The sequence below is a fragment of the Stenella coeruleoalba genome (assembly GCF_951394435.1).
Source record: "Stenella coeruleoalba genome assembly, chromosome: 9".
NCBI classification, from domain to species: domain Eukaryota; kingdom Metazoa; phylum Chordata; class Mammalia; order Artiodactyla; family Delphinidae; genus Stenella; species Stenella coeruleoalba.
The window spans coordinates 90704975-90718186 of NC_137155.1; the positions used below are offsets into that span (position 1 = coordinate 90704975).

At 41.7% G+C, this 13212-nt stretch overlaps 1 protein-coding gene across 1 annotated transcript in view; it reads right to left on the minus strand.

The window, feature by feature from the left end:
• Positions 1-1002: 1002 nt before the first annotated feature.
• ZC3HAV1 (zinc finger CCCH-type containing, antiviral 1) overlaps positions 1003-13212 on the minus strand; it is a 67414-nt gene continuing 55204 nt past the window's right edge. Inside the window, exons 10-13 of the mRNA XM_079930959.1 lie at positions 12224-12314; positions 11263-11393; positions 10759-10889; positions 1003-3289 (exon numbers count right to left, since the gene is read on the minus strand). Of these exons, the coding sequence (XP_079787085.1) occupies positions 3027-3289; positions 10759-10889; positions 11263-11393; positions 12224-12314 (616 nt within the window). The 3' untranslated portion in view covers positions 1003-3026. The remainder of the gene's footprint in view (positions 3290-10758; positions 10890-11262; positions 11394-12223; positions 12315-13212) is intronic.

A 13212-nucleotide genomic window follows, 5' to 3' on the forward strand; every position in this document is an offset into this window, starting at 1 on the left:
TTTCATGATGTCGTATAGCGTGGTCATGCTGAAGCATTTACACATTGATATTCATTTTATCTTTATTACAAACTTCTTTCCTTCTGTTTCTCCATTATAATAGATAGGGCAGTAAATTCATTTCTTAAGAAATTCATGTAGATTGTAGTATCTGAATCATCTCAGGACAGCGAAGGGGATGTTACAAATTGCTCTGAAAGAGGTGAATAGATCTGATAGGGTTTGTGGTTGCCACCATAGTGGCAGTGGGGGAGAGGGCGCTACTGGCATTTAGTATGTGAGAGCCAAGTATGCTGAATATATTGCAATACGTTGGACAGCTCCTCACAATAAGTAATTATTCTGCATGCTATACGAATTTTGAATGTCTCACTAGACATTCGTGTATGACCTAGAGCTCGCCTGCAAGAATATAGTTATTTCCTCATTTTCTCCATTTCGACAATCTGTAGATTTTCTCTTTTTTTAAGTTTATTTTATTTTATTATTTTTTTTTAATTTTTAAATTTTTTTGGCTGCACCACACAGCATGTGGGATCTTAGTTCCCCAACCAGAGATCGAACTACTGCCCCCTGCATTGGAAGCATGGAGTCCTAACCACTGGACTACCAGGGAAGTCCCTAGATTTTCTTGCATAGTATCTTCATTTCAGTTAAGGTGGGTTCGTTCTTTCTCTTATAGAAATAAGTATTATCATATGCAGATAAGTTACTGTATCACTAGTTTTTTTTTGTTTTTTTTTTTGTATCACTAGTTTTGATTCCAATGTCCACTCGTATCCCTGCTTTTTTATTTTCCCATACTTCTTTATGCAGAATAGCTTCTGATCTCCTACCTTCTTTTAAGTTCAAATTTATTCTTTATAAGTAGATGTAAACGTCTGACTACTTAATGAGGTCTTGTAGTATAGTTGTGCCCAAGTTATGTACCTTTCATCCCCTTTTATGTTGATATTAATTTTATTTAATTTTTACTTTCCTTCTAAAATTGTTTATAGGTAGAGTATATTACCACTGAATTGCATGTTGAGGATAATGAAGAGGATGTTACAAAGTATTTGTCATTAAAAAAAAAAAAAAAAAAAAAGGCAGGAATGCTGGGTGAGAACCACCGAGCTAGGTTAAAAGGGGCACCGAAGAACTGAAAGAAAGCCAGGGTGACTGTGAAAGAAAATAAATGAGAGGATAGGGAAGGGAGAGAGCCTCTGGAGCCATGATGATGATTTTGAACTTTATTCTAAAGGCATGATCAGATTTGTGTTTTGAAAGTAAAAAGTTTTAAATTCTTGCTGCTAAGCAAAGAACAACTTAAAAGGCGACAAAGAGATATTTAAAGAGGAAAACATGGGAACTGCTTAGATGTGCAGGAGGAGGGAAAGAAAGGATGACTTCTGCATTTCTGCTTGAGCAGATGTTTTTCTGGGGGAAAAACTGATTTGTTTGAGATAGGCAGATGGAGAGCTCAATTGTGGACATGCTGAATTAGAGACGGCTGTGAAAGATCCAGCTAGAGATGTCCAGTGGGCAGTCGGACAGAGTTGGATACATAGCATCTCTACCATGTGAGGGTCAAGATCAGGAAGTGAAAACTCCAAAACAGAAGCTACCATGAAAAAAATAAGCAAATGAAAATATTTTCGGCAAGCCTCTCAAAAAATAACCCTACCCTAAAACGTATCTTATACATTTGTTACTGTTGGAGCTCTTTAAAAGCCAAGGAGCTGTAGAGATCTCTGCACTGCTCTAAAATCTAATATAAAATCAACTCTAATGCTAATTAATTTTTATAACATACCTGCTGGAAGGAACTGTAACAGGAAATGTTGGCGACTCCTATGCAATGTTGAAAACGAAAATTAGAAGGAAAACCCTGATTCGTAATAAGAAAGGAACTCTTGTTCCAGGCACCTCAGCTGCTCTAAAAACTGATTGTGCTGCAATTCCACACAATCCGTCATATTTAGAAAAAGAAGCCCCTAGCAGGTGCGAGCCTTGTTTGGGGCACTGTTCTCTTCGTTCTGATTCTGTCTCACTAGGAAACTCATCTCACCTCCTTAGGGGCCCATCCTTCAGCAGAGGGCCCTGCTCCTCATTTCCTGACGAGCCTCAACTGCCACAGGGAACGACTACAACAGCTCTCAGATCTCTCAGTCGTGCTTGTGTGAATCTGGTTACTGCAACTCAGTCCCCCAAGATACCAACCAACACTTCATGAAAGTCTGACCTGAAAAAAGCCTTCTCTGTAATCATATTAGTTAGAATATAAATGTCTACTTTGCCGTCATTTCGTAGAGCCCAAATGGGCAGTTAACTCCAGTTGGTTGCTTCTCTCTGAGCCCCACTGAGCAGCTTTTTTTATTGAATTTCAGAAAGAGTCAACCTGGATGGAGTGTCCTAAATAAACGTAGAGATAAAGAGATGCATGCCCCCAAATCAGTTTCACCACAAAGAAAAGGTATAATACTGCAGTTATGTCCGTGCTAGCATTTAAATTGCCCTTACATTTTTTTCCCCAGTGTATCCCTAAGAATTTTCTGCCAACTTTTCACAATCTTCCATCCAAGATTTGCTTGTACTGTCTTATCTCTTTATTTCAATAGGCATTTTTAAATTTCTCTCAAATTTCCCAAATTAATTTTCTTTCAGTTTAACCAAAACAAAACCATGTCATGCAATAAACTAAAAGAGTAGTTGGGAGAGAAAGTTTGCTGCAATTACAGAAGTTTTAGAAGTGAGCCTGTATCAGTTACATCTAAGGCAGTGATTCCCAAACTTTAGACACGTTTCAATCCTCTTCCTGGCTCTCATCCCCAGAAAAAGTGATTTAGTTGGAATGGGGTGAAATCTGGACAGTGGAATGTTTTAGAGCTTCCCAGATGATTCAGATGTGCAGCAAAGTTTGGGAACCACTGATCAAAGGCATTTATAGGAGAGGAAATGTAAGTTTAACTATTATCTGGGGCAGTCTGGTTCTATAAGTGAACAGAATAGTAATGGCATCCTTTATGACGCTGTAACCAACATTTCTAACTAATCACGCAGGCTTTGTCTGTTTCCGTATATTCAATCACATATTCTGGGTAAATCTGATCATTCTGAGGGATGACAAAAACAGAGGGATTCAACCTTGTATCCACACAGCTGTCATACCGCAGAGGAGGGCTCATGTAAGCCTTATGTCCTTCAATAAAATCTCCAACCAGGACTCGGGCTACAAACATAACGATGTTTTTGGGATCACACAGGCAATTTTTATGGGAATTAATGGCATCTTTTGTGAAGTAATTTCCTAGAAATAATCAGGAAAAGAAAAAGGTTAAGAATTATTATAAAAGAAGATATACAGTTTATAAGATTATTTACACATAATCCCATGATAGGCATTGACCAAGTATATATGTCAGCAATAGCTTACTGATACTTATAACTTTCCTTTGTACTTAAAAAAATGTTCATTATGCAAGTAAACTTGAATACAGTGTGTAACCCTACTGAAATAACAGAAACATCTGCTACTCCGCAGGATTCACAGGTATGGGGTTAAGCCACCGGATACCATGAGCAACTGCTGATATCACAGTGGCCCAATTCATGCAAGGCAAGTTGAACTGTAACTGATAAACCAAAGATACTCTAACAGAGTATTATATTGTGTACATTCTAAGGAGGAAAAGTCATTTACTACTATGGGAAGGTTCTGGAAAAAGGGAAAACGGGGACGAGATGTAGCACGAGCAAACAACCGACCCTGGCAGAGCTCTTCAGACAGTTGATCCATCGCCTCAATTCTAAAACAACCTCTGATAATCACTGATGTTTCCAAACGCAGCAGATCAACAACCATTTCCTGACAAATTAAAATTTCCTGGTTTTATTTTTATTATTGCCCAATGTTTTTCTGCCCTTTAAAGGAGTATATATTGCAAATTCTGATTTTCTATGCAAAAATTAATAAGTAAAATGAATTTGCTGTATTTACGATGACACACGTTTAATACATTTTTCTTTTCTTTTGCTTGGTGTTATTATTGATTTTTTTTTTCATAATTAAGATGTTTGAATTCCAGAAATATTGCTTATCCTGAATAAGTCAGATACAGGCCATTCTGGGTAAATGATGTCCAGCTATATTTAGAATTAAAAACTAAAAGTCTGGCTCTACTGACCTACCATTTACACTCCCACTCTCCTTCCCAAACACAGTTAATGGCCTGGTGGGAATACTCTCACACTTGTTTCTATGTATTTACATACACATATATACATAAACTCTGATAAGTTTTATGTTTATTTGTTCCTAAATGGGATCATGCTATATGAACTGTTCTACAACTTTTTTTCCTACTTTAGTCCAAGAAATCTTGCTATGTCAGTACATCTAACCCCAACTCATTCTTTCTAATGGCTGTATAGGATTCCACTGTAAGAATGCATCATAATTTAATTTAATTAATCCTGAAATTAACTGACGAAAATGTAGGTTGGTTTCACTTTTTTTGGTCTATTACCAGTCATCCTTCTACATAAATGCTAAAATATCCTAGCAAATATACCTTTGAGAACCCATGTAAATATTTCTGTAGAACAGACTGCAAAACTATAGTGGCTGAGTCATAGGATATGAGCATATTAAAGTTTGATATCACAAACCGCCCTCTAAAAGTCATCTAAAAATGATACCACCAATAATAAAATCCTGTTTTCTCCACATCCTTGCCAACATTGGATATTATCTATCCTTTTAATTTTTGTCAATATACTGGGCAAAAAAGATCTGATTTTAATATGCATTTTCTGAAGACTAGCATACTCAGCATCTTTTCATATGCTTACTGGCATATTTCATATATGCCAATATATGAACTGCTTTTTCATCTTTTTTTTCTCTGAACTGCTTTTTCATCTTTTTTTTTTTCCTGTTGTATTGCCTTTTTCTTACCGATATGTGACCAAAACAAGCTTAAATTCAAGAACTAGTAGGTCCATCAAGATCTTTTTACAGTCTTATGCAGTGAGCCAATAGGTACTTGGAAAATGACCAGGGATACAAACAAAAGTCAACCCACCACATTTCTACTGTGCCACCCACTCCTCTCTGTGCCAAAGATGCTCCTTCAGCTGCATTCTGTACTGCTCTGTTATAGCCTCCACAAGCAAACTAGGACTAGAGGCTGTGCCCTCTTTTTTTTTTTTTTTGGCGGTACGCGGGCCTCTCACTGCTGTGGCCTCTCCCGTTGCGGAGCACAGGCTCAGCGTCCATGGCTCACGGGCCTAGCGGCTCCGCGGCATGTGGGATCTTCCCAGACTGGGGCACGAACCCGTGTCCCCTGCATCGGCAGGCGGACTCTCAACCACTGTGCCACCAGGGAAGCCCCATACTTCATTTCCTAAGTGTCTACAAAGAGCAATTCCTCATATGTCAATTTCTAGAACTTCTAAACAATTCAACCTGTTTTGGAATGAAATCTTTCCAAAGCATACACACCTCTCTGATTTTAAAAAAAACAGAACAAACTCATTTTACCCTTTATTTTACTAATACCTCAGATGCAGATATTAATTCTGACATATGGTGTTATAACAGAGGGATGCCCTGTTGAGTTACTAAGGTGGATAGAGCTGTTTTCTCCTATACTAATGACTCCAGCATGAGAAAAAAAAATTGTGTTTGTGCCTTGCAGATCATTTTTCCTCCTTCTCCACTTAACAGCTATTAACTTCCTTCTTGCTGCCTGCCTCTAGTATCTCTTTATTCCCACTCCACACACGTGCTGGGCTGAGAAAGAAAACACTGTTATTGGCATAAGACTAAATGGATTCTGGGGAGCTCCTGAGGATAAACATACATGATCTCTGGCACAGAAATTTTATGGCAACATGGGCTACTTATACACAGTTGTTCACTCTTTCAGACCCTGAGTGCCATTCCAGAATGCTAACATTTACAGATAAGTGAATTCCAGTTATGCATGTAAAAGGTGTAAATAGTATGGAATTACTGGTAAAAACAGATTGGACTTAAAGCAATCGGAATTAACCATAAAACCTATTTTCGACATTCAGGGATAGCTGTACATATGTCTTAATGGCACTGAGTTTTTTTTTACAGTTGTTCAATTAAATTTTTTCTATCTTCTAAGAAAGTCTGAGTGCTAATATGATTATTTTTGTTTATCAATGATAACTGAATGAAGAATGACTCTTTATACAGGCATTATAGATCTTTGGAGGACATTTTTATCATTCTCCATTGAGAAAAGAGTAACCATCACCCTAAATAACTGATTTTTAGAAGAAAGCATCCGGCTTTTTTTCTCCTTTTTTTCCTTTTCTTTTCTTTTTTTATGGAACGCTTCACGAATTTGCGTGTCATCCTTGAGCAGGCACCATGCTCATCGTCTCTGTATTGTTCCAATTTTACTATATGTGCTGCTGAAGCGAGCACAGCATCAGTTGTTTTTAAATCATGCTTATATAATCTGGAGTCTACATAAGCTTAAATGATCCAAACCAAAGACCCGACCTTTTAGCCCACTCTCCTAAGACCTGGACTCTGTCCTGTTGCAAATACCCCTTTCAAGGAACAGATCCTTTGAAACCCAACATCCTCTTCCCTCCTTCTGCCACTGCGTGGTTGTAGGCCACCCTCATTTCTAGCCGGGACTCCTGAAACAACCTAATTGTTCTCTCCACCTGCAATCCTGGTCCTGCCCATCCTCTCTTCACACTGTAGCCAGAGACATGTCATTTCTTTCCTAAAGCCATTGGTGGTTTGCACTTGTCCTCAGGATAAAATCCATCATCCCTTTAGCATGGCTTGCAAGGTCTTTAAGAATCTGACCCCAACCTACGGCTACCACCTCATCTTTCGTCACTCTCACCACACCTTAAGTGTGCTGTGCTGTCCACAGCCTCCCTGGCCTTTGTCAATCTCTCGTCTTCATAAACACTCTTCTCTCAACTTTTTTTTTTTTTTTGCATAGCTAGCTTTTGTTTGTCCTAGAGATCACACTCAGACTTCACAGTGTGCTGATTTTCTAGAGTCTGCTTTGATTCATTTTTTCATTCATTCAGTATAACTGATATAATGGGATAATACTGTCAAAAATATTATGCTTTTTTCCCTCCAATTCTTTATACACAACTATCCTTCATTTAGCCAGACACATACTTTGCCTCAAAGAGAATTAGAATCTTGGAAGGAATATATAAGGAGAAAGAATTATGATCAGCTTTTGATTACCAAAGCAGGATCTAGAAATACATGGCAAAAAATGGCAGACTTTGTTAACTAGAAAGAACTCTGAATAAGACCAGGAGAAGGAACCCTCTCCCAGTTGAGAGTCAAAAAGGGCCAACTTGCCTCTGACTCAGTCTTTCAGGGACCTAGGGTCTGGGCCCAGAGGGTGGTCAGTGGCTAAAAGTCAGAGATGACAGGGGAGTCCAGGAGCAGAGGAATGCGTGTGTCGCACTCCCCGGTAGAACACCAACATTCCAATGCCCTGGAGACTCTTTGGAGTTTTCTACATAGACACTCAGATTATCTTGACATTTTTGTTTCCTTCTTTCTAACCATTTGGCATCTTGAGGTACCTGGGTGGCAGAATCTTGCACCCTGGATCCTAAACATGTTCCCTGACCATATACATGACCCGTCTAGGGTCTTGAATCCAGCTGGTATCAGGACAGGTCCTTCCCTGCTTAGCCGCCCCCCAAACAAGTGCCTTTTCTAATTTCACTTTGCTTCTGCTTTTTATCCAAATCTGAGTTTTTATAATCTCCTCTGCTGTTAAGGTGGGTGGCTTTCACCTAACTGCTGCAGTTCTTCTCCTCAATCCAGTCTGATCAGTTCTGGGCCACCTTCCAGCCTGTAGGAACTTGCTTACTCACCTGCCTTCCACTCTTCTCCTCTACGTCCTGTTACATGCCTGGTTTCCAACTCCAGTTTATCAAGATGTAACCCAGAGCCCTTCTATCCTTCCAGGCATGTCTTACCACCTCTTACACATAATCATGTATAAATTACACAGACAACAGCCTATCCAGAGGGGTTTCACGTGTGCAACAGGGGTTTTTTTTTTTCCCTCAGAGAGTAGCCATCTCTTTGAGATCTGCTCCTTGGCCTCTTTTAAGATAACTGCCTGATCTTTTCAAGATTATGGGTCCAGTGGTTCATACCAGTCTATCTAGACCATATTAACAGCATCATGGGAGGCAGGACTGGAAAGCCAACATTAAAAATAAACACAAACAGGGGCTTCCCTGGTGGCGCAGTGGTTAAGAGTCAGCCTGCCGATGCAGGGGACACGGGTTCGAGCCCTGGTCTGGGAAGATCCCACATGCCGCGGAGCGGCTGGGCCCGTGAGCCACGGCCGCTGAGCCTGCGTGTCCGGAGCCTGTTCTCCGCACTGGGAGAGGCCACAGCGGTGAGAGGCCCGCATGCTGAAAAAAAAAACCACAAAAAACACAAACAGAACAAAAACACCCCCTAATTCCATGTAACAAGAGACAGGCCAAGGAGCAGGACCCCTCCCTGACCTTCACAAGGGAGAGTGGAATGGGGAAAGGTTCCTTGAGGAACACCCTGCACGTCCAGAGAACTGCAGGCACCCTCCTCGCCTCTTGCATCCATGCTACACAAAGGCATATACTTGGCCACAAACAACTCTCCCCTTTCACCAAGTTAAAGGAAGAATGACAGCCAGTGAGTAACACTGTCAAGCCATCCAAATACATTTCAGAGAGTTTCAGCACTCTTCTGTTCATAAAAGAGGAGAAACAGACGAAGCATCCAAGAATGTCACCATTAGAGCCAGTTATGGCCAAGACCCGGGAACACGTATATATATATATATATACCGTATTTCCATTCTCTAGGAGAAATATTTGTTTGACTTCTGACATAAGAGACTCATGAGAGGGCTTCCCTGGTGGCGCAGTGGTTGAGAGTCCGCCTGCCGATGCAGGGGACACAGGTTCGTGTCCCGGTCTGGGAAGATCCCACATGCTGCGGAGCGGCTGGGCCTGTGAGCCATGGCCGCTGAGCCTGCGCGTCCGGAGCCTGTGCTCCGCCACGGGAGAGGCCACAACAGTGAGAGGCCCCGTGTACCACAAAAAAAAAAAAGAGACTCATGGGAAACTGATGGGTTTAAATGTCACACCTGTTATATTTCACTCAAGATGGTTACTCCGCTATCTCCAAACATTTCTCAGTAGGTATTAGTGATGTGTTTAAACTTAAGAAACTTAAGAAATGCTCATCTAGTCATTCCCCAGCTTAAAACCCTTCATTAGCTTCCCCTGCCCTGGGGTCAAGTCTATTGCGTGGCCATGTCTTGGACCAATTATTCCTGACTCTATGAGGCTGGTGAACCCCACCTGTTCTTAGGAATACCTCTCCAACCTGTTCAGGTGTCCACAGGGCCTGTTCTTTTCATCTACAGCAGGTGAACATTTGCAATCATTAAATTATGTAAAATAATGGTGTGGGGGGGAGCATGTCTAACTTGTTCACCACTGTGTCCCCAGCATGTAGCACATAGAAGGCACTCAAAAATATTTGTTCACTGACTGATTGGCTTCTTGCTTTTGGGGGGGAGGGGCGTTGAATTTAATCTTAGTTATATGAGTTGAGCCCCCTTTGAAAATGTGATAAACTATTACTTGTTCCCTTAAGATGAGTGATTCTTGGACTTGCCTGGTGGTGCAATGGTTAAGAATCTGCCTGCCAGTGCAGGCGAGACGGGTTCAATCCCTGGTCCAGGAAGATCCCACATGCCAAGGAGCAACTAAGCCTGTGAGCCACAACTACTGAGCCCACATGCTGCCACCATTGAAGCCCACGCACCTAGAGGCTGTGCTCTGCAACAAGAGAAGCCACCACAATGAGAAGCCTGCGCACCACAACAAAGAGTAGCCCCCGCTCGCTGCAACTAGAGAAAGCCCATGCACAGCAGCGAAGACCCAGCGCAGCCAAAAACAATTTTTTTTTTTTTTTTGCGGTACGTGGGCCTTTCGCTGCTGTGGCCTCTCCCGTTGCAGAGCACAGGCTCCGGACGCACAGGCTCAGCGGCCATGGCTCACAGGCCTAGCCGCTCTGCGGCATGTGGGATCTTCCCGGACCGGGGCACGAACCCGTGTCCCCTGCATTGGCAGGCGGACTCTCAACCACTGCGCCACCAGGAAAGCCGAAAAAAAATTTTTTTTAAAGAAAGAAAAAAAGATGAGTGATTCTTTGGTTTTTGTTTGGTTGGCTTTTGGGTTTTTGGTTTTTGAGTTGCATGAAGGAATTTAGGAACAAAAAGAAAGAGCTGAAAAGATTTTGTGTGACCACCGGTGTGGCCTGAGATGGGAGAGGCCTCATCTCCCATCTTTGATTAGAACCTAGCAGTGGCAGTAGGATGGGCATAGGTCAGGAAGAGCCATGGCCGGTACTGAGTAGCAATGGTAGACAAAGTCATCAAAAAGGGGGAGTACCTTGCAAGATGTATGAGATGCCTTGGTTTCCCCGCCCTGCCCTTCCTGCAAAACACAAATGACAGGAGGGAAGCAGGGCTAAGGTGCAGTGATCAAGTCCCACGGCAATTTCCCACTCTACTTTGGACATTTCAGGTTAACATGAGCTTATTTTCTCTCCATGACTGTAAAAGCCTGGATGTGCTGGTTAATACAAAATAATTACATATATCTCATAACAGGAGCATGTGTAGAGCCTGAGCGATGGTTTCTACTAGTTCGGCTTCTCTATCCCATACAAACCTTTTCCATATTTGGTGTCACAAATTCCATGTATGACCCAGTCAAAATTATTCGCACAGACAGACTCTACATGGGTGCGTCTCACTGCACAAAATAGGATTCGCTCGTCTCTCTTCATCTCCTTTTTCTTCCTAATATAAGAAATGTGAGACTTAGTATCGGGAACATTCCTCCTCCGCTCCCGTTAATAACATTAATCCCAACTAAAGTCTAATCATCTTAAAATTTTATTCTGCTAGCTTTCAGAATGGAGCTACTAACATTAAGGCAACAGCTGTAAAAAATAAATATATGAAAACTTTTAAATGATAGACACATGAAAGCATTTAATTGTAAAGCTGCAGCTGAAAGAGAGAAGCTTGAGTGGACACAACGAAAACACAACTAAAGATTGAAGAAACTGTTGACTACTAAAATGAACCAGTGAATGTAAATCTTAAAAGACAGATCTTCACTAATCCATTCAAACTTTATGTCAAGACACCTGATAATGTGGCCACCAACCTCTCAAAAGCCTTCAAGAGCTTTGCGTTCCGGATCTTCTTTATCTTTTCAATCTTGAAATTTTTCATGGAAGCTTTGAAATGCTCACTCACTTTGGCATATTCCAGAGAGTCATTATTGATCTCAAACAACTAAAAAAAATTTAAAAATATATGAGTGTGAAGCAGGAAACATTTAAGGCATGATATGTCCATATGTATGGCTGCCTGTGCCACGGAGTATCCTTGCCAGGCCTCTGACAGCAGATGGGATAAGCTGGCTGAGGCCTTCCACATCTGGCAGTCCATTCCGGTGATGAACTAGATGGCATGGAGCCCGTCTGTTCAGGCTGACTTCAGGCTAACAGAGCATTATGCCTGAAGGCAAACGGAGCGTCCCCACCCCATCCCCAGGTGTGTGACTTAGTTAGTCCAATGACCTGGTGAGTTCCCTGCCTAAGGCCAGTGCAGGGGCAGAGGCATTGGAGGTACCCAAGGAGCCCAAGCAGAGCTGCCTGCACCCAAAGCTGGAGTCTGATGTGGAGGCTGAATGATCCAGGAAGAGTCTCGCCCCAAGCAGGCGAGGTGATGAGGCAAGGCACACTTCAACTCCCATAGAAACTTGTTTGTTAACTCCAACTAACGATAAGTCGCTTTTACTGTGAGTTCCAGTTTTCTCATCTGTAAGGTAGGGAATCGAATATCTATTTTACAAGTTTGTTGTGAGGATCTATCCCAAGGAGATCGTGTATGCCTGGACTCTGGAAACAATGACGTGCCCTGGAGAAGACTTGTTCTCTGGGAAAGTGGCACATGACACAATCACCATTTAGATGTCAGCCTTTGCATCTTGATTCAAGGGTTTTGCAGAAGCGATTCACTCACTCCTTCACTCATTCATTCATTCAAATACACACATTTGTAGCAAAGTACTTTGTCCCATCTTTAAACAATTCACCCACTAAAAAGTAAAAACCAAGTACCTCATAGCCAGTTGAGGATGAGGTGCCCGTGCCCCGTTGAGGACTAAATACCGAGGTGAAAGGCTCTGGTTGGGTCCTCACCTGCTGATGGCTGCAAACAAGACAGAAAGAAATTCACCTGGCTCCCCGTTTCATGTGCCCAAATCACCTTCTGTGCTTAACTTCAACGAAGGTGAGGTTCCTCAGAAAACTTCCCCTTTGTATCTTCTTTGGACTACATCCCTGCATATTCCTGGTACACACATATCAGTAATCATGCTTTTAAAAAAGGTGGTAATCATTCATAATTTGGTAAATTGTTATTTTCCCATTGATTTAAAATGTAAAAGCCTTGACTCTTTTTTACATTTCTGCTTAACCTTCAAAGGTCCTAATGTGTTAGCATTAAGTTTGTCTTACAGTTTCTTTGTCAAGTGATAAACACTAAAATAGGGGTATAGGGGAAAGAATCCTGCCTTTCCTGGATGAACTGTATTTCAGAGTAACCATACACGTGGGTGTTCTCTACTAACATGTACAATACATAGGGATTTATTGTACAATTTTAAGTTTGAAATTTTCCATAATGAGAAAACTAAATTTTTAAAAATGCTTTAAGGAAAAAAACTCTTTAAAGACCCCCTTCTGGGGCTTCCCTGGTGGTGCAGTGGTTGAGAGTCCGCCTGCCGTTGCAGGGGACACGGGTTTGTGCCCCGGTCTGGGAGGATCCCACATGCTGCGGAGCGGCTGGGCCCGTGAGCCATGGCCGCTGAGCCTGCGCGTCCAGAGCCTGTGCTCAGCAACGGGAGAGGCCACCACAGTGAGAGGCCCGCATACCGCAAAAAAAAAAAAAAAAAAATACAAAATGAAGATTCTTTTGGCATGAAAGAAATTGGCCCCAATTTATATTTCAAGCTCTGATTTCCATACTATGCTAGTATAGTGCAGAACAAATTCAATTAATACGTTGTAAGGTGCTCATCAACAACGCTATAGTTCATTTCTCTTTG